This window comes from Trachemys scripta, chromosome 2 (genome assembly GCF_013100865.1).
Source record: "Trachemys scripta elegans isolate TJP31775 chromosome 2, CAS_Tse_1.0, whole genome shotgun sequence".
NCBI lineage: Eukaryota > Metazoa > Chordata > Testudines > Emydidae > Trachemys > Trachemys scripta.
The window spans coordinates 236,250,266-236,271,800 of record NC_048299.1 but is presented as its reverse complement, the minus strand read 5'-3'; the positions used below and the strand labels follow the sequence as shown (position 1 = coordinate 236,271,800).

At 40.7% G+C, this 21,535-nt stretch overlaps 1 protein-coding gene across 1 annotated transcript in view; it reads left to right on the top strand.

Moving 5' to 3' along the window:
• CNGB3 (cyclic nucleotide gated channel subunit beta 3) overlaps positions 1–21,535 on the top strand; it is a 128,452-nt gene that overhangs the window by 93,490 nt on the left and 13,427 nt on the right. The window contains exons 11-15 of the mRNA XM_034759582.1: positions 6,410–6,551; positions 10,803–10,962; positions 11,740–11,837; positions 13,133–13,216; positions 17,342–17,460. Coding sequence (XP_034615473.1) covers positions 6,410–6,551; positions 10,803–10,962; positions 11,740–11,837; positions 13,133–13,216; positions 17,342–17,460 — 603 coding nt within the window. The remainder of the gene's footprint in view (positions 1–6,409; positions 6,552–10,802; positions 10,963–11,739; positions 11,838–13,132; positions 13,217–17,341; positions 17,461–21,535) is intronic.

Sequence of the window (21,535 nt, the reverse complement as noted above, 5' to 3'; positions counted from 1 at the left end):
CAAGATAAGCCAGACAAGGTTTTGTAGTTAGTTAAAAAGACACCAGTCAGCATTTCAACTAATACTGGACGCAGCACAATTTTTAGTGGTCTCACATTACACTGACCCAAAGCAAATGAGTTAGCATTAATTTAATGGCCTGAATGTTTTATGTACACTTCCTGGTATGTACAAAAAACACTGTCACTTCTAAGTGGTCAAATAAAGTTGGCACTCCTGGAGTTAGTTATTTCTTTGTTGGAATAGAAACAAGTAGACATGGAGAAGAGTTTTCTTAGTCTAGTTAATGGACACGTACATTTCTGAACAGGTATATTAAACAGTAAAAGCAAATGTCAACTTAAAGCTCACACATGTAGCACCACATTCAGACCACCGGCAAAACAATCCAAAGAGCTCTCTTTTCAAGTCCCAGCCTGCTGTCTGTCTCTCCAAGTTGTGTTAAGACTTTGCAGTGTCTTCATTAACCTCTCCCCAAACCCATCAAAATCTTCGGGGTTGAGGCTTTCAGTCAAAGTCCTTGCCCATTGCCACAGACTAGGTGTCAATCAAAATTTCCCTCCCCCGTAACCCTCACAATAGTGTCCACAACACAGCCCCACAAGAGGTAATCAAATCAAAAGCTGTGGTGATGAGCATAGCATAAGAATGTAGATAGATTACATCTAAGCTTTCCTGACATGAGAATATGGAACCATTCGAACCTATGACATTTGCCAAGTCAAGTGCCTTATGTACAGTCTCTAACCCAACATGCTAGTATGTTGCATGGGTCTCCTAACCTCTCCTAAGTACGACTGAGTGAATAATTGACAATAAATGTATTCAGTATGTTTCACCTTTTCTTTTATTTCTTTTATTTGAAAATTATCCACAAAGAGATTGCAAAAGTCTCAAAATGTATTTTTTATGCAAAATTGTCATTGTTTTTGAAATAGTACGTGATTATCCTGATCAGGATGAGGGCCCCGTCATGCCAAGCACTATAAAAATAACACATTCCCTGCCCGAAGAGCTCAGTTACTGGCCCTCTGATTAACTAAGCAAATATTACAATTGAAGTGCAGTTTTCTCTAATGTCTGCAACTAAATTATGGCACATCCTTAATTAATGTAGCTACATGAATTTTGAATTGTCTGTCTGGCTGTGGCAGTCACAATCTTCTCAGTAGGCTTGGCTGGACAAGTTGGGGTACGGGGGTTGTCATGTTGTAGCATGAGATAATAGAGAGCTAAGGCAAGTTAATGGCTAATGTGACTGTAAATGTGAGTGTCAATTCTCCACGACGATTTGTTCCAGGACACAAACTTTTGTTCCTGGTTGTGGTTCAGCCTTGGGCTCGGTCTAGGCTAAACCATGACAAGGAACAAAGATTTGTGTCATAGAACAACAGTTTGTGGATGGTCTATGTTAGCATTTGCAATCAGATTAGTTAGAGTGTTATTTGGCACACAGCTTAGATTTTCAGCCTATTAAGTCAAATGTGACCAGGCTTTTTTCCTTCTTGTGGGTGTTGACCTCAGAGCTGCTTGTAGTAGGATAGTCCTATTGCATTATTGCAACTCCTATGTCCTCTAGCTAGTTCAGCTTTGTCCTTCAGTCTGAGAACTTGACTTTCATGGGCTTTCTGCTTTTTCCTTTTTTATTTAAATGTATATAGCACACCTGTTTAGTGGCTGAGGTCAGCAAGCTATTGGTCAACAGACAAAAAGCAATTTAAGGGAAAGAAGCTTCAGGATTGGAGACATTAGAAGGCCAGAACTTACCCACCACTTTACTATCCTTGCTTTGTCTGGGTTGTATTTTTGGAGGACTCTAATATGGAAGACCTAAGTCTTCTTGAATGAAATGGATGCACAAGTACCAGCTTAAAACTTGAAGACCATTTTCAGTTATGCTATCCTTCATACACATCAAACTTTGACTATTTTAACCAAAGCCATGCAAACAGTTTGTTGTATTCTGAAATGAATTTTTATGAAAGAGAAATATTCCCATTTGCATAGAGTTATCTTGTTTGCATTGTTTATGATTGTTTTTACTTGTGTTCCGTATTTTAGGGAAAAATCTGATGGTTTGATTGCCTGAGGGCTAAACATACTGTCTATATTATGTAAAGGGAAAATCCCACTCTTGTCTCTACTTTGGTTTAACATTAATTTTTTCAGCTATCCAGTTTGCTGTTTGACAAGCAGTGATGATTTCAAGATATAATTAGCTAGCAGGAAGCAGAGCTGCTAATACCATAGCATTTGGAATCTATCTTTTTTGGCTCCTTGTTTTTACATTTTCTTCTTCTTTTTTCCTTTTTTTTTTTTCTTGGCAGAGTGACCTTATATTTCTGAATTCTTAGTTCAGATTAAAGGAAAAACAATAAACTGAATAAATGGGGAAAACATAAAACTTGTGTCTGACATATAGTGAGCAGCATATGACTCATGCTGTAAAAAGTATCTGTGTGAACTGAGACCACAGAAGTACTGTATGCACTGCACTAAACGTATCGCTAGTAATGAACAGATTATTTTTAAAACATACACTTGCTTTTCAGGTAGATACATACACAGTATTAGACCAACCCCTGAAGTTCCTCCGGCTGCTATCTATATAGCACTCACATTGTATCATCTGTTTTCCAGACATCCTCAGAGACATAGACCAGAATCAGTGTTATAATCTCTATCATGCTGAAGTCATCACGCCAAAAGCCAATGCTACATCTTACTCACTCTGAATTTCCGAGGCCACTTGTTCAGAAGTAGCACCGTTTCCTTTATTACTTTTAAGTTCTTAAGGCTGTAGCTCAGGACCAGCACAGTATTCTCAGTTATGTCCAGTGAAGACAGGATATCTTTTTAGGCATTAACTAACCTACTCCTTATGGCGTTCCAAATGAGCTAGGAATGTCCTTTCACCCTAAAAGCTGTGATACGTGCAAAACAGAAACATAACCTTTCCTCACTATTTACATTTACCTGACCACAGACCCATGGGAAACAGAGCTACTACTTGTGCAGATGTACTCCGACAGACCCCGGTCACCAGAATCAAACCAGGGACCTCTGGAGCTTAGTGCATGAGCCTCTACCGCATGAGCTAAAAGCCAACTGGCTATTCGCTAAGGCTGCAGAGCAGACTCATTTTATCTCTCTCTCTAAGTGGTCTTGGTGCCACTAGATGTGGGTTACACAGACTTTGCTGGAAGGATGCTGAATTTGTGGAACTCTGTGAACAATACAGGGGTTTAATCTAGATGTCCATGTTATAACTACAATATTGGGGAGAGGGGACAAGGGACGGGATTAGTTTCAAGTATTAACAGATCTGCATTTTCAGTGTCAGAATTGTTAATGAAAAATGACAATTCTAGCTGTTAAAGTCTGCAAGTGGATAATTGTGGTAAAAGTGATAATTACTAAATCACATTATAGTGAAGCCAGCCTAACGTGACCACCCAAGGGATCAGCAAAAAATCGATTGCTTATCACAGGTTGCCCTTTAACTAAAAGGTCAAATAAAAGCATACTGAAAACATTAGGTATATCAAGTGGTTTAAAACAGGGAATTGCCTGTTGGAAGTAGCCCTTCATTCAGCTGTCACAGAATTTATATAAAAAACTACCACTTCATAGATCTCAAATTGTACTGTCATCTATACAGTATATTAATGGCATTACCCCTCTAAGGATATATGTGATAAGAGTAAATTAAAACTTAGGTCGCAATCCTGCAAACAGGTCAGTGGTTTCAGGACTCAAGGCAGACAGAAAGGATATGCACTGGAGCATCTATTTTCAGGATTGAGACCTCAAGTTATTTGTACTGCCTATTAAGTTTCTTTCTAAATTTAATAAAATGTTAATAAATCTTTAAAAAAAAGTATGTAAAATGCAATCATACACAAAATCGAAGAGTTTATTGTACAGTTAGGGAAAATGAACAACTCTAATAATCTGAAAAGGATCTAAAATTTGATTGTCAAGACATTCAGAATGCTCCATTATAAATATTAATTAGTGATTTTACTAGGGATGAAAAGTATTTTTTAAAGACTCAATTACCTCTTTAAAAATACCTTAGCTCATAAGAGCAAGGAACACTATCACTTTCACTAAAACGATGAACTGGTTTAAAAATCTAATTAATCCCATTTTAGTATTAGGATGATGTAGTGCTATTTGCAGTGCCATCTTTCAAATGTCATTTAAAACAGAGTTAATGTTCTGCTGTGATTCTTAAACATCCCAATGCACTTTTGGCAAAAGTGAGGGAGTTAGCACTGGTGTTTTAGCTAATTTCTAATCTCAGGCCAGGTCTATACTTCAAACTTTTGCTGACATAGCTATGTCAGCCAGGCTGTGATGAGGTGCAATTTATCACTGACATAGCTGTGGTGGCAAAAAGCTGCTCACATAAACATAGTTAAAATAGCAAAACTGCACTTTTGCTGGTTGCGACTGAATGCACCCCTGTATTCACACCCTACACGCTATTGTAATAATCTTTGTGCAAAATATGCCTTGTGAGATATCATTTGAGAACTAATAGCTCATGGGTCTATAATATGGTGAAATGTGTGTAGCCACATTATATATAATGATTTGAGCATAAGCTGAAATTATGACTGAAATGTGTTTATCAGACAAGTCTGGGGAGGGCTAAACCTGTTTCTCAAAGACAAAAGACAAGCTGATGCCTCTAGCCAGGTGTCATCAAAGTTGATTGGCAATTACTGGTCAAGTGGCCGTTCTTTGGCAACAAAGCGGGGCAGGAACAGATTGCGCTGCATTTTAGTAAATAACAACATGGAACTTCTTTCACCACAAGACTCCTTGTCTCCATCCTCACAGAGGAAGGAACTTTATCTAGGGGTAACCTCAGAAAAATGCATTTCAAAGGGAGATAGAACTATAAAAGTGAGGGGCAAAAACTCCCCCATTTCTCTTTCTTTCTCTCCCTCTCTCACCTAAGAAGACAAAGGAACTAGCCTTTTGAATTTGGTGGCACATGCTGACTTGAGAATTTGGTCAGCAATGTTGCAGAGAACATGTGATAAGGATTTTAGCTTGAACCAAGTCAAGTTGTAGCTACTAGAAAGTGTTTTATCTTCAGTTCACCTTTAACCATTTCTGACTTTAATACCTTATACCTATACTCACTTAAAATCTCTTTGTAGTTATATAAACCTGTTTTATTTTTTAATCAAAACTAATCCAGTGTTGTGTTTAAACTGAAATGTTAGGGTACTCCAGTTGAAATAGCAAACTGTTGAATATTGACCCCTTACAGGGGCAATGGACCTTTAATATCAGAACTGCCCAGGGAGAGGGCTGGACAGTTTTAGAGAAAATTCAGGACTGGGAGTGTGTTGGGGCCACCTTGCAAGTGGTAGCCAAGGCTGGTGGAAGCCAGAGTGTGACTGGAGTGCTGCTCGAAGGCTACAGCAATACATAGACTCTTAGGGTATGACTTGAATGCTGTTTGTGAGAGGTTCAAGGTTGCAAGGCAGTTGGTGACACAGCTCCCCACTGGTCTGGGTTGCACATCGGAATGTGACACTGATATAACTTATTTCACTCAGCGGGAGGAAAGCTAAAATTAACTGGGCCAGCAAAAGTCCAGTTTTGCTGGTATAAGCTGCATCCACAGTAGGAGTTCTTTGCTAATTTAGTTTATCAGTGTAGTTATACATGCAACGTGCTGCTAGTGTAGACCTGACTTCAATCTATTTAGCAAGGTTTTAATTGTGCCCTTATCACCATGGTATTTACATCAAGGATAACTGCATTCTGCCTGCCTAAAATCCTCCCTGGCAGTTTCAAGTAGCTATTGTCCTAAACTGTCATATAGAATTACTGGGCACTGGTAAGTAGCTGCTGTATTTTCTGTATGCACCTAATTTGGGGCTTTATTGGGTCTGCTCCCATTATTAAGGCTTGGTCTACACTACCCCCCCCCAATTCGAACTAAGGTACGCAACTTCAGCTACGTGAATAACGTAGCTGAAGTCGAAGTACCTTAGTTCGAACTTACCTTGGTCCACACGCGGCAGGCAGGCTCCCCCGTCGACTCCGCGGTACTCCTCTCGCCGAGCTGGAGTACCGCAGTCGACGGCAAGCACTTCCGGGTTCGACTTATCGCGTCCAGACTAGACGCGATAAGTCGAACCCAGAACTTCGATTTCCAGCCGTCGAACTAGCTGGTAAGTGTAGCCAAGGCCTAAGGGTTTGTAGGACTGGGCAATTATTTGTAAAGCCTTAGAGAGCTTTTAAGCTGAAAGGCGTCACAGGGCTTGTTTCTGGAAGATGCTAAGCCCCCTGGACTTAAAATAGCAAAACACATACATAACTTTAAATATGTGAATAGTCCCATTGAAGTCAATAAAATGTTTGCTGTGTGTATCCCCAGGTATCTGAGGTGTTACTACTGGGCAGTGCGCACTTTAATTACCATTGGTGGTCTTGCGGAACCGCAAACCCTCTTTGAGATAATCTTTCAGCTACTGAATTTTTTCACGGGTGTCTTTGTGTTCTCCAGCTTAATTGGTCAGGTAAACAAATGAATTAATCGCTAAATATACAGTTGTGTAAATTACTGCCGTGTAAATACAATGTACTCTTTATGGTCCCATTCATATACATAATACAGAAAAGTTTGAAGCAGAAGATCAAAAAAGTTCAAGGACTCTTTTGAGTCTCCATTGTATATATTTTTCTGACAGATGTATTTATCTATGGTCGTAGTTCCACATATGGCCCTTCGTAATTTACAGTGGACCCCAATTTTGGAGGCCATAGCTTCAATCCTGCAGTTGGACCTGTCTGGTGGAACTCTACAGGGAGGTCTGCCCATATGGCTCAGATTACAGTATCAGAGCTCACAAATTTATGAAACTGGCTTACGTGAAATGCCTTGGTCCACTCATGGCCTGGGAGAGTAATCTCTGTTGGGTCACTCAGCACTGCTACACTATAATTTTAATATCCATTTTTGGATTTATCTTTAGACATTAATGAATTGCACTTGCTGTTAATTGCAATCAGGGATGCACAGAGGGTTTGGGGGGCCTATGGCAAAATCTGGAACTGATTGCTCCCACCCTTCCTAAATAGAACCACTGAGGGGAAGCTCCGGGGAGGGGCGGGAGGTGGATTGGAAAGCAAGACCACACCGCACACAGTTTGCAGTGGTGGCTCAGCTCCTGTCTCGTGGGGCTAGGCCTGGCTCCCCACTCCTGGCATTGCAACCTGATGGATAGGCTTGCAGCGCTTCTCAGGCTTAGCCCAGCTGCCAAATTTCCATGAGTGGCGCTGCGACCCCATCTGCCAGGTCACACTGTCAGTCAGGTTTGGAAGTCCTCTGAAATAGAGGGCCCTGGGCAAACTGCCCCTTTCCCTATCCTCCTTGGCCCCCTGAGCAGCCCTGATTGCATTTAAGTGTTATCACTCTTAAAAACATGAATGGTACAACACTGCACTCAATACTGATGTATCTGCAGGTTATTTAGTATTCCCCCTGATTTTACAAAGTTTTCATAGAATCATAGAAGATAAGGTTTGGAAGAGACCTCAGGAGGACATCTAGTCCAACCCCCTGCTCAAAGCAGGACCAACCCCAACTAAATCTTCCCAGCCAGGGCCTTAAATACCTCCAAGGATGGAGAGTCCACTACTTCCCTAGGTAACCCATTCCAGTGTTTCACCACCCTCCTAGTGAAATAGTTTTTCCTAATATCCAACCTAGACCTCCTCCACTGCAACTTGAGACCATTGCTCCTTGTTCGGTCATCTGCCTAGCTCCATCCTTTTTGGAACCCCCCTTCAGATAGTTGAAGGCTGCTATCAAATCTCCCCTCACTCTTCTCTTCTGCAGACTAAATGAGCCCAGTTCCCTCAGCCTCTCCTCATAAGTCTTGTGCCCCAGCCCCCTAATCATTTTCGTTGCCCTCCGCCGGACTCTCTACAATTTGTCCAATTTGCCCTTTCTGTAGTGGGGGGCTCAAAACTGGATGCACTACTCCAGATGTGGCCTCACCAGAGCCAAATAGAGGGGAATAAGGGCACACTGTTGACTCATATCCAGCTTCTCATCCACTGTAATCCCCAGGTTCTTTTCTGAAAAATTGGCGCCTAGCCAGTCGGTCCCCAGCTGATAGCAGTGTATGAGATTCTTCTGTCCTAAGTGCAGGACTGTGCACTTGTCCTTGTTGAACCTCATCAGATTTATTTTAGCCCAATCCTAGGTCACTCTGGACCCTATCCCTATTCTCCAGCGTATCTACCTCTCCCCCTAGTTTAGTGTCATCCACAAACTTGCTGGAGGTCCAATCCATTCCATAATCCAGATCATTAATGAAGATGTTGAATAAAACCAGTCCCAGGACAGACCCTTGGGGCACTCTGCTTAATACCGGTTGCCAACTAGATATTGAGTCGTTGATCACTACCCATTGAGAAGCCGTTGATCACTACCCATTGAAGTCCTAAGAACTCCGTGAAATGAGGGATTTACTGTCTGCCATATGTTACAGCTGCAAATTTGGCACATGATAACCTGTGGGTAAGATTAAATCAGTGTTCTTGTTTTCAATTCATTTGCATCCAGTTTTGAGAGAAAAATCTGCAAAATTTCCAAAGTAATAGGCAGCAACAAAAGTTTTTTTCCGACCTAACTACTGGAGTTACATTTCATATCCAAAGGTTTGAAAAGAACTTTCCTGGCTGCAGAAGAACAACAGTTACAGTTCCTACATGTGGCAGTGAGTCCTACTGGACTCTTGCAGAAATCCCTGTATGATGGGGAGCTCAAATGAAAAGGCAAACACAGGAACTGTTGCATTTAATTGTATTTCTATTGACCACAAGATTTGAAAAAGTTCAGCAAATCAAGTAAAAGAAGTCTGTAAGTCTCAAGTAAATAACAGGGTGTATACCTCTAACTTCCTGGTAACACAAGGAGTGGGAAAAGAAATACTAAAATATCAAGAAACAGACTATGCCTGTGCATCCAGCAAACACTGGAAATAGCAGCAGCGCACCTCTTCATATAAGATTTCTAGCCTGATGATTAGATAAACTTGAAGAAATTCTGGCCAAACAGCCAAATCTTTGGGTATCTAGTTTGCAAACCTAATATTTTTTTCATCTAACCTAGGTCCCTTATTAAAGCCCCAGTCCTGCAGTTGACTCTGTGCAAATGGACCGCTCCACCAGTCCAGAGTCAATTGAAGGATCAAGGCCTAAATATAGATAAGTGAAAAGATACGTGAATATTCAGTCAGTGGATAACTTCTGTGTTTTCAAAGAGGTTTAAAGGTACTTGACAAGTTCTTCTTTGTTACGTTGGTGTAAATCCAGAGTACCGTATATACTCGTCCATAAGCAGAATTTTTTTAGTAAAAAAGGGAAGCACCAGAGAAGGGGGTCGGCTTATGAACGGGTATAGAGAGGGAGCAAGGAGAGGCAGCACAGCCAGCAGAGAAGGAAAGAGGCGGGGCCAGAGTCTCTCCGCTTCTAGCCACGCTGCTCTCCCCCCAGCCTCCGAAGCAGCTGCAGCTCCGGGGCTGGCAGGCTGCAGCCGTGCCGCTCAGTCCCGCCCCCCAGAACAGGCTGTGGCCGCACTGCCTGGCCCGCCGGAGCAGCTCCAGCCAGGCCAGAGACATCCTCCTCTGGCCCTCCCCAGATAAGGTGGGAAGGGATGGGATGGGGAGAGTGTGGGGGTCTTGGGCTATATACGGTAATTCCTATTGAGCTCAGTAGAGTTCCTCCAGACCTCGACCAGCGTGACAGCAGAATTTAGCCCACAATCATATTAGTAATTGGTCATCACAATGATATTTGAACCTTCTATCAAAAATGTAACTGTACCTAGAGAATAGGGTGTTTTCAGACATTAATGCATTTAAATTTTTGAAAAGAGATGTGACTCTTTTTGTAGAAATGTTAAACTGTGCTTTTGTGCTAAGACCTTCAAGATCAACTTGGGCTGAACACTGATTTTTATGACTGATCAAAAAATATCTAACGAGGGAAACACTGACAAACTCTTACGTCTAGTGGCATCAACTGGTGTTACATTTTTAACTTCAGTTCTGATTTGCCATTGCATGCCAAGCAAAGTGGGGCCTAATTATTGCATTTTAAAGGAAGACCTTCAATTTAAAAATCATGCTTCCATCTGAAAATATTTTACTTACAAATAGCACAGATTTCCTATAACTGGAAGATTTACACTTTGTTTAATTTATGCATTAGACTGTATTTTTCACTTTAACTCTGAAACATGAAAGAGAAAAGTATGTTTAAAATAGAAAAATATAAAAATCACAAATACTGGCAGGGGCATTTAGGGGTAGCTATGGTATGTGAAACTACTTTTAACATGGCTACATTAAGTTGTCAATGTCCCTCTAAAATAAAAAATAAAAACAGGTGAAAACACAACTATTTAATGCAACTTAGTTTCAATCCATTCATTACCACTAATGGTACATTATACCATATACAATTATACACCTCTACCTCGATATAACGCTGTCCTCGGGAGCCAAAAAATCTTACCGCATTATAGATGAAACTGCGTTATATTGAACTTGCTTTGATCCACTGGAGTGCACAGCCCCGCCCCCCCGGAGCGCTGCTTTACCACGTTATATCCGAATTAGTGTTCTATCAGGTTGCATTATATCGAGGTAGAGGTGTATTAACAAAGCAAAGTGTTTGTGTTTGCAAAATGACTAATCACTTAAAAACGGAGACTGTTAACACTGAAAAGTGTTTGTAGTAATAACTGATATTTGCAGATGCGGGATGTAATTGGAGCAGCTACAGCAGGACAGAATTATTACCGTGCCAACATGGATAACACCGTCTCTTACATGAACACCTATACAATTCCAAAAGTAGTTCAGAATCGTGTTCGAAGGTGGTACGAATACACATGGGACTCTCAAGGAATGCTGGGTAAGATGACTCTCAAACTATACCATATCTGCTCACACACTGACTCACAGCAGAAATGTTCTATTTAGATCCAAGGAATACATGGATCTCATTTGATCTCTTCTGAATGGTCTAGGGGTGGGTGAGAGAGACACACACTAGTTAACTAGCGTCAAAAAAGCCAACCCAATGTGCTGTTTTGTAGGGCCTTCAGAAACACACATATTATTAAGAGAAAAATCTGTACTGGTGTCAGTGGATTTAAGTGTTTTCTAAGAGGTTTTGAATTATTACATATTGTACTTTCATGCAGTAAAAGTGTAGTGTCTAAAGACGGATCACTAACCTGAACTTCTAGCAGCACAGCAAGTCTTCATTTATGGTAGTCGTCATATGTAGTTCCAAGGCTACCTTGAATATTTGGAAATTAGATTAAACCCAGGATTAGCACCTGTTGTAATACAATAGCTACAGTTTGGGAATTCTCTTTTCTATATATAAAATAATTGGAGTCTAAAAATAACCAAGGGGTTTTCATATGTTTATCCATCTGTAATATGTTCTGCTTGGAATTCTGAAGAAGCAGTTTAATTTATTGCACAATTTGTTAGTCTGAAAGAATATTCCTCTGTTAGATCTCATGTATGTTAGATTTAACTCTATTAGGCTATTCTTCTGTACAAGGGAAAGATTCATTTTGATTTTTTTAAAATTCCCTTGCTGCTGCTCTTTTTCCTTCTTCCTTTGCATTTCCACTTTGTAATTAGGAATTTTGGGGTCTTTTTTTCTCTCTTACAGATGAATCAGAATTACTGGAGCAGATGCCAACCAAAATGCAGTTAGCCATTGCAATTGATGTGAACTTTGCCATTGTCAATAAAGTTGACCTATTCAAAGCAAGTAGTTTTAAAGGAGAACGGAGCAACATGTTGTTCTTGTGAGCTATAAAATCTAGTTTTGCACATGTTGCAGTATTTAGGACATTTTTTTCATTAGTTATATTAAAGGCAAAATAAGGTCAAGAGGTTGCCAAGTGAATGGAAGCTCATGGTTGGATTGAGCCAAGTGCCTGTCTCTTCATCCAATGCAGAAGCCAAAAAAGTTTGAGTGATACTGTGTTGTTATTTTAGTGCAGTTACACTGACATTATCCGCCAGATTCAGAGGTGGCAAATGGTGGTGTAGTCTGCATGTCAGTTTGGGGGTATAAGAAAGCCAAGGGGGCAGAAGGATGAGGTAGCAGGAAAAATAATCTTCCCTAGGAAGTGTCATTTGCCCACTTGTACCCAGTGCTACGTGAGAGGTCACAGTTCTTACCTGTTCCAGGTATAGGTAAATAACTGTGACACTCTGGATATTACTGTTTGATAACTGTGTGCAAATGGACTTTCTAATGATTATTACTATAAGTAGTTATAGTTGTCTCATGGACATATGTAATAAATGATTGTTAAGGTTGGGTCTTTGCCATGGGATTAATAAAAAATCATAAGGAAAAGTCATGACACACAATAGTTTTAGTCCTAATTCATTTGTCATGGGAAATTATGAGAGAGGTTAAATAGATCAGGCCAGATCCTTTGCTGGTACAAATCTCTGTAGCTGATGTCAGAACATTCCTGTAGCTTCTGAAGACACTACAGCACTAGAGGTTTGTCCCAATAGCAGAATCTGACCCAGTGCTTCCCCCTCACCCATAAACGTTGTTTAAAGCCGCTTAGTAACATTGCACTCATCATTTTAAATCTATTGTATCGGACAAGGAGCCATGTTTGCTTAAAAACAACCATATGGTGGCGCCTTTTTATACCACCTGAGCAATAATGCACCAGAAATCTGGCCCACAGCTTTAACCATAGTATTGAACACATTTAATTAGACCAGCACAAGAGTCACATACATATACAGACATCTCACAGGTAGAAAGACTATTCTTTCAAAACACAGAGAAGATAGAGGTTGAGGCACTCAGTTAATATCATGATAAGGGCCTTAAAGGTACCCAAATAGTTCCTCCAGCATTCTCTCTACCCTCGAAATTGACCTTTATGATGCTTTAAATCCATACTCAGTACCTGAAGCATTAGCTCAATACATTCCTGTATTGCTATCTCTTGCTTTCTAGTACAAACCTCTCAGTAATCATTTCAAGTACTGCACAAGTATAGCAAAATTCTAATTATTTTTAACAGGGGTGTGATACTCAAATGATTTACGACATGCTGCTGAGACTGAAATCCATTGTGTATTTACCTGGTGACTTTGTCTGCAAAAAGGTGAGCTTGACTATTTGTTTTTCAAATGTAAAAATAATGAACATATTAGCACAAAAGTTCAGCTATAGGTCAAGGGTATACTTTAAAGAAAATTAATCCTGGGTGAATTACATATTTTAAAAATAATTATGATATACTGAGTAGTAATAATAATGTGTTCTCAGGTTTCAAGCTGGAACAAGACAATATGGATTTTATTATTTATATTATCAAACATAAAATGTTGGTAGCCTGGGAAACTGCTTTGTACAAACACAAGTTATCTGTTGACACACATCATTAAGTTTGAATATTTAAAATGGATATAGCGTGTTGCAGAAGTTAGAAGTTCAAAACTTTTGCATGTATGCACACGCAAACAGACTACAGATCTTCATCTGAGATGTTGCAAGTGCTCAAATTAAACATTGCATGTGTTTTACCAGTTGTGGTTATTTAGCACTTATATGGCAGTAGTGCTCTGAAACTCCAATTAGACTCAGGCCCCATTGTGCTAGGTGCTGTACAAACCCATAGGAAGACAAAGTCCTTGCCCCAAAGAGCTTACAATTTAAGCTCTAGATGCTGCAAAGATGCAAAGTCATGATTAACTCTCTGCATTGTGTGCAGTCCTGTTGATTCAGCGTCTTTGGAGAGACCTTAAGGGGGCGGGGCTGGGCACCTGCCTGTATGTGAACCAGCGAGAGATACTCACTCTCTCTCCCATGCTGTTGGGGTGTCTCCAGCTTGGATGGGTAGGGTTGTGTGAGGCAGGCTCTGTTGCTGAGGCAGAACAGAAATGTAACAACTAAGCAGGCAGGCTGCTAATGTTCCCATTGTCAGTGAATTGTTCCCATTCTTAGTCAATTCCCACAGGAGCCTAAAATACCTATAAAAGTTTTAAGGCTCCTTTACATTGCCAGAGTGGTATAAAGGACCCTTATTGTGACAGTAAGGGAATCCTCAGCTAGGAAGATCTATGTGCTTTCTGGCTTTCTTCCTGTGCCAGGGTGGCACAATAGGGTTAGATCACAGCTCAGGATCTATTTTACTTACCCATTTAAAAAAAATGGAGGACAATGATTAGCAAACCTGTATGACTTTCATGTGTGAAAGTCTGAGCAATTTAGAGCGACATTCTACTTCACTTTTATTTTGGTGTTCTGTAATGTAATTTAAATGAAAATCCAGGATTATAACTGAAATGCAGGGTATTAGTTATCAAGTATTTGTGACTTAATTTTCATGTGTTTAGGAAATGCTGAACAGTTATTGATTTTTTTTTCCTGTTAAGGTAGTTAAGGTAGTTTAAATAAATTAACAAAATACGTGACACTGGTGTGATTATATTGCATTATTTTGACAAATAAAATACGCAGAATTTTGCAGAATGTTTAATTTGTTGGCACAGAATTCCCCCAGGAGTAATAAGTAAGGATACGACTTTGTCACGGAGGTCAGGGAAGTCATGGATTCTGTGACTTTACTGGACCTCTGTGACTTTGGCTTCAGCTGTCAGCAGTGGGAGCAGAGCCAGGGCTGTGCATCCCCAACCCGCAGCTTTGTCCAGAGCCGGGGCTGTGTGACTCTCCTCGCAGCTGCAGCAAGAACCGGGGCTGTGCGCCCCTGACCCGCAGCTTCAGTGAGGGTTGGTGGGGGCTCTGTGTCCCCTTCCCCCCACAGCTTCTGCCAGGGCTGGAGTCAGAGCTGTGCACCCCTACCTTCTCCCTCTGTGGCTTTAGCTGGGGCTGGAGTTGTGGCTGTGTGCCCCTGCCCTGCAACATGGGCAGGATCTGGAGCCGGAGCTGTGCCGCCCATGGCTGTGGTTCTGTCAGTCCCCCCCATGGGGATCCAGGTGTCATTCCTTCCCCCCCACCAACCCTCCCTCCCTCCATTATTTTTAGTAAAAGTCACAGACAGGTCAGGGCTTCTGTGAATTTTTGTTTAGTGCCTACAACCTATCTGTGACTTTTACTAAAAATAAACGTAACAAAATCTTAACTTTATGTACAAGTTTTGAAGGCTCAGGTCAGTAGGCCTGCCCATGTGGTGCTCACTGCAGAACTGGGACCTTAGGCACCAGGTAATGTAAGGTGGTCGGGTGGGTGGGAAGGGATACAGTCACATCTGTACAATTTTACATATATTGCTTTACGTAGATTGTAAGCTCTTTGGGGCAGGGGACTGCCTTTTTGTTCTGTGTCTGTACAGCAGCTAGCACAATGGGGTCCTGATCCATGGCTACCATTTCTAGGCTCTACTGTAGTACAAATAATAAAATAATAATAGATTAAAGCCTTGATCCTGCAATTAGATTCAGGTGATCTTCCTCAGCAACGAAACCCTAGAAATAAATATATTGCTTTACCCAAGCACAGTGTTTAGTAAATGGCTTACTAAAAGCGCAAGGCTTTTGTGTTGCTCTAATAAAATATATCATGGCCAATAATGACACATTAATTCAAAGCTGCAGCTGTAATTGGAACTGAATATAGAATTGTAAAGAAAGGACATAGTTGGGTAGATAAGAGTCGCAAATACAGAAACACTGGCCCACCCCTGCTCAGTTCGCTCTAATGGCAGTGTGGGCTGGAGGAATGAGCAGAGCAGAGGGCTAGGAATCAAACCCTGAATATTTCAGTCCTGGCTCTGCCACTGACTGCTTTGTATGGCTTTACTGAAGTCACTTCACTTCTCTTCCTCAGTTTCCCATCTGTAAAATGGGAATATTTATTCACCTCGCTTACAGGGATGTTGTGTGAGGATTGTTAAGTTAATGTTTGTAAAGCCCTTTGAACATATAAAACATGTAAATGTCCTATATTATTCTATCATGCTACACTTTAGCCCACTAGATGACTTCAGTATGGCTAGAATTTGTCACATATACAATCTGTCAATCCTTCGTATCCAGGTAAAATCTACTTCATTTTGGATGCTAATTAAGCAGCTAGCAAAGGCTCAAATTCACTGGTAAATATGCAAGAGACAGCAGAAGCTTTGATTGGTTAATTATTCTTGATTTTCCTTTTAAATTATGGAAATGATCATTAGAAAAAAATTAAAAATGCTGAAGTACTTTTACATACACAGTGTACGACTCTTCTTAGATACATTAAAGTTAATATATCAAGTCACATCAGATCCCTTCAGAATTAGTTCATGCTAGTGCCAACTAAAACACCATGGTAATTATCTGCCTCAGTGGTTCCCAAACTTGTTCCACCGCTTGTGCAGGGAAAGCCCCTGGCGGGCCGGGCCAGTTTGATTACCTGCCTCGTCCGCAGGTTCGGCCGATCGTGGCTCCCAGTGGCCATGGTTCGCTGCTCCAGGCCAATGGGAGCTGCTGGAAGCGGCGGCCAGTACGTCCCTCGGCCTGCGCCACTTCCAGCAGCTCCCATTGGCCTGGAGTGGCGAACCGCGGCTACTGGGAGCCACGATCGGCCAAACCTGCAGACGCAGCAGGTAAACAAACCATCCCAGCATGCCAGGGGCTTTCCCTGCACAAGCGGCAGAACAAGTTTGGGAACCACTGACCTACCTCATCCACTCGGGGCTAGGTTGTGATACACATGCTGTTACCCCTTTTGACCTGAGCAGTTATCCAAGGATCTTGTGGGTTATTTCCGTTAGGAGGAGAAATTGATGATGGAATCAAGTATTCTTTAATGCCATCCTGTTTATTTACAAACAATATTACCCAAAGTTCTGTTTCCCTGAACACAGTAGGAATCAAACAGCAGGAGACATTTTATTTGCTCACAATTCCAAGCCTTTTTCTAGCCAGCACTAAGCCCAAAAGCATGCTCTCTGCTGTTTCTTAGAGTCACGTTACCAGTACTTTCGTGGCTGTGTCTGGTGCTTCCTTGTCTTACATTTATCCCGAATGAAGGGTGAGCAGTTATGCATCCACCAGCTTCCGCAGGGTTTATCCAACCCCCACGATCATAATGACTTACACCACAACTAGTCCCTTCAAAATCAATGAGACTGCCTGTGGAGTCAGCTGTTACTCACTGTGAGTAAAGGTATCACAATCTAGATCTTATTCCCCATAACCGTGGGAAACATGCATATGACAAACAGGGTCTGTTAAGAGGCATTTGTCAGACTATTCCACTCAAAGTGTGATGTTTCTGCATCCAGGGAGAGATTGGCAGAGAGATGTACATCATCAAGCAGGGAGAAGTTCAAGTTCTTGGAGGCCCAGATGGTACAAAAGTCCTGGTTACCCTGAAAGCAGGAGCTGTATTTGGAGAGATAAGGTAATCCAGTAACTGTTTATAATGTTGTTTTATAGAGCTGCTCAAATATTCAACAACAACAAAAATCAACCAACAAATAATTCTATGAAATTTCCCATCTTTCAACAAGTACTACATCTGATTAATAGTATTTTTCTCCATTTGGCTTTTTCATGTAACAAAGCACACTAGGTGCCACAGGGAAAGTGTGACATTGGGGTTGGAAGCAGGCAAGTCCCCAAAAAGAATGGCTGACTTAATGAGTGATCCACAATATGAAACATGTTCACAATCAGTGAGTTAGGACAGTCCAAGAGAAGATACCTAGTAAGGGGATGAAGGGGTACAAAATAAAATGTAATCTCGACATCAGGGGGAAATTCCCTAGCAGTGAGATCTCTGAGCCTGTGGAATAGTGACTAATGTGTAATGAGCATTTTCAAACTAGACTGGGTAAAGTATTTAGGAATATAATAAGGGAATTCTCCTCACGAGTTTAGAGGGTTTAACACATCCTCCAGCTCCAGTTTCTACGTTTCAGTGTGACCATATTTGTTTTATTGCTTGCACAATATCACTAGGCACGTTTAGGCAGCAGATATTGAAAATCAATTATCCTTTTTACTAGAGAAAAAAAGCTACAATGAAAAACTATTTAGGAGCCTAAACATGGATTTAAAAGCTAGGCACTGAGGTTTGAAAATATAGGCAGTATTTAGTTAAGAGTATATATCTACTTAAAAGTAAAGTATACCAGAAAATATTTTTTGAATGGTCCTTTTAGAAGGGATAATTCTTCTAAGATTCCAATGTACAATATCCCTATTTTCTAATTAGTTGCAATGCAAATATCTATGAGCTCGTCTATGTCATGTTTACTCTTTGGCCAAGCCCAAGACTAGCTGTACCTCCTGTTGAGGTCTGCATGAAGAATAGTAACAGAATATAGGAGCTGTTGCATGTGATAAAATGGAATCTTGATTTCTTCCAGCTGCCACCCTGTTATTGTTAATCCTCTTGCCGGAAACTTTAATCTGCTTTTAAAAATTGGTAAACAGCTCTGTGCCAAGTTTAAATTTATCCTCTATTTAATTTATCTCTTGTGGTAGTGGAAACATGCCAGTTTATTTAATGATGTGCATACAGTACTTGCCAATGCTCAAATCTGCAAATAGCAAACACCTGATTGGAAGTTTCCCATAGATACAGGGCCCTTTTTATATAAATGGAAAATAAACCTATACCAGCTGTTTCAGAGAAGGATGTCTATTTTTTCAATTGAGTCTTCTTTGTGACAATATAACATGAGCAAAGCCGAAAATCAAAATGCTCCATTATATATGTGTGTGTGTGTGTATGTATAGAGAGAGAAAGAGAGATGGGAAGCTGACATTTTTCAGAAAGACTTGGGTACTAAAAGACCGAAACTAGACAGTCTAGAAAAACGTGTTCAGGAATGGACATCGTTCTTGCTTCTACTGCGGAATTTTTCTTCAGCTGGAAAAATCTAAAATGTCATAGATTCTAGGACTGGAAGGGACCTCGAGAGGTCATCGAGTCCAGTCCCCTGCCCTCATGGCAGGACCAAATACTGTCTAGACCATCTCTGACAGACATTTATCTAACTACTCTTAAATATCTCCAGAGATGGAGATTCCACAACTTCCCTAGGCAGTTTATTCCAATGTTTAACCACCCTGACAGTTAGGAACTTTTTCCTAATGTCCAACCTAAACCTCCCTTGCTGCAGTTTAAGCCCATTGCTTCTTGTTTTATCCTTAGAGGCTAAGGTGAACAATTTTCTGCCTCCTCCTTATGACACCCTTTTAGATACCTGGAAACTGCTATCATGTCCCCTCTCAGTCTTCTCTTTTCCAAACTAAACAAACCCAATTATTTCAGCCTTCCTTCATAGGTCATGTTCTCAAGACCTTTAATTATTCTTGTTGCTCTTCTCTGGACCCTCTCTAATTTCTCCACATCCTTCTTGAAATGCGGTGCGCAGAACTGGACACAATACTCCCATTGAGGCCTAGCCAGCGCAGAGTAGAGCGGAAGAATGACTTCTCGTGTCTTGCTCACAACACACCTGCATCATCCCAGAATCATGTTTGCTTTTTTTTGCAACAGCATCACACTGTTGACTCATATTTAGCTTGTGGTCCACTATAACCCCTAGATCCCTTTCTGCCGTACTCCTTCCTAGACAGTCTCTTCCCATTCTGTATGTGTGAAACTGATTGTTCCTTCCTAAGTGAAGTACTTTGCATTTGTCTTTATTAAACTTCATCCTGTTTACCTCAGACCATTTCTCCAATTTGTCCAGATCATTTTGAATTATGACCCTGTCCTCCAAAGCAGTTGCAATCCCTCCCAGTTTGGTATCATCCGCAAACTTAATAAGTGTACTTTCTATGCCAATATCTAAGTCGTTGATGAAGATATTGAACAGAGCCGGTCCCAAAACAGAGCCCTGCGGAACCCCACTTGTTATACCTTTCCAGCAGCATTGGGAACCATTAAGAACTACTCTCTGAGTATGGTTATCTAGCCAGTTATGCACCCGCCTTACAGTAGCCCCATCTAAACTGTATTTGCCTAGTTTATTGATAAGAATATCATGCGAGACCATATCAAATGCCTTACTAAAGTCTAGGTATACCACATCCACCGCTTCTCCCTTATCCACAAGACTCGTTATCCTATCAAAGAAAGCTATCAGATTGGTTTGATATGATTTGTTCTTTACAAATCCATGCTGGCTATTCCCTGTCACCTTACTACCTTCCAAGTGTTTGCAGATGATTTCCTTAATTACTTGCTCCATTATCTTCCCTAGCACAGAAGTTAAACTAACTGGTCTGTAGTTTCCTGGGTTGTTTTTATTTCCCTTTTTATAGATGGGCACTATATTTGCCCTTTTCCAGCCTTCTGGAATCTCTCCTGTCTCCCATGATTTTCCAAAGATAATAGCTAGAGGCTCAGATGCCTCCTCTATTAGCTCCTTGAGTATTCTAGGATGCATTTCATCAGGCCCTGGTGACTTGCAGGCATCTAACTTTTCTAAGTGATTTTTAACTTTTTTATTTTATCTTCTAAAACTACCCCCTTCCCATTAGCATTCACTATGTTAGGCATTCCTTCGGACTTCTCGGTGAAGACCGAAACAAAGAAGTCATTAAGCATCTCTGCCATTTCCAAATTTCCTGTTACTTTTTCTCCCTCATCACTGAGCAGTGGGCCTACCCTATCCTTGGTCTTCCTCTTGCTTCTAATGTATTGATAAAAAGTCTTCTTGTTTCCCTTTATTCCTGTAGCTAGTTTGAGCTCATTTTTTGCCTTTGCCTTTCTAAGCTTGCCCCTGCGTTCCTGTGTTGTTTGCCTATATTCATCCTTTGTAATCTGTCCTAGTTTCCATTTTTATAGGACTCCTTTTTATTTTTTAGATCATGCAAGATCTCGTCATTAAGCCAAGGTGGTCTTTTGCCACATTTTCTATCTTTCCTACCCAGCGGAATAGCTTGCTTTTGGGCCCTTAATAGTGTCCCTTTGAAAAAATGCCAACTCTCCTCAGAGCAACAACATCTTCACTCACCTGCCACTAGCTTTTGGATTAGCCAGTTAGACACCAGATGAACACTGATTCATTCTTATACAAGAAATAATTGTTAAGAGTTAAGGAAACCTCTAGACCAGTGGTTCCCAATCTTTAACAACCTGTGAACCTCTTTCACTAAAATGTCAAGTCTCGCAAATCCCCTCCTAAAAATGAGTATTTCCAGGGATTTTCTCCTTTACTTGAGAATAAATTATAAAAGCATTGATCTTGGAAATATAAAATTTGTTTTTATGACGTGCTTATTACACACTATTATTAATTATTATTTATCATTACAGTATTATTACATTATGAAAATGGCAACACTCTTCCAAGATCTCACTTTCGTAGCTTGTATCTCTTTGAATAAGCCTGTTATAACACAAGGCTCCTATGTTTCATCCAGGAGTATCAGATGTGAAACCGCAGGAAGATATTTAAGAAGCCAACTCAAAGAGTTCCTCGTACATAAGCATTCAGGTCTCGAATTCAGGCAAA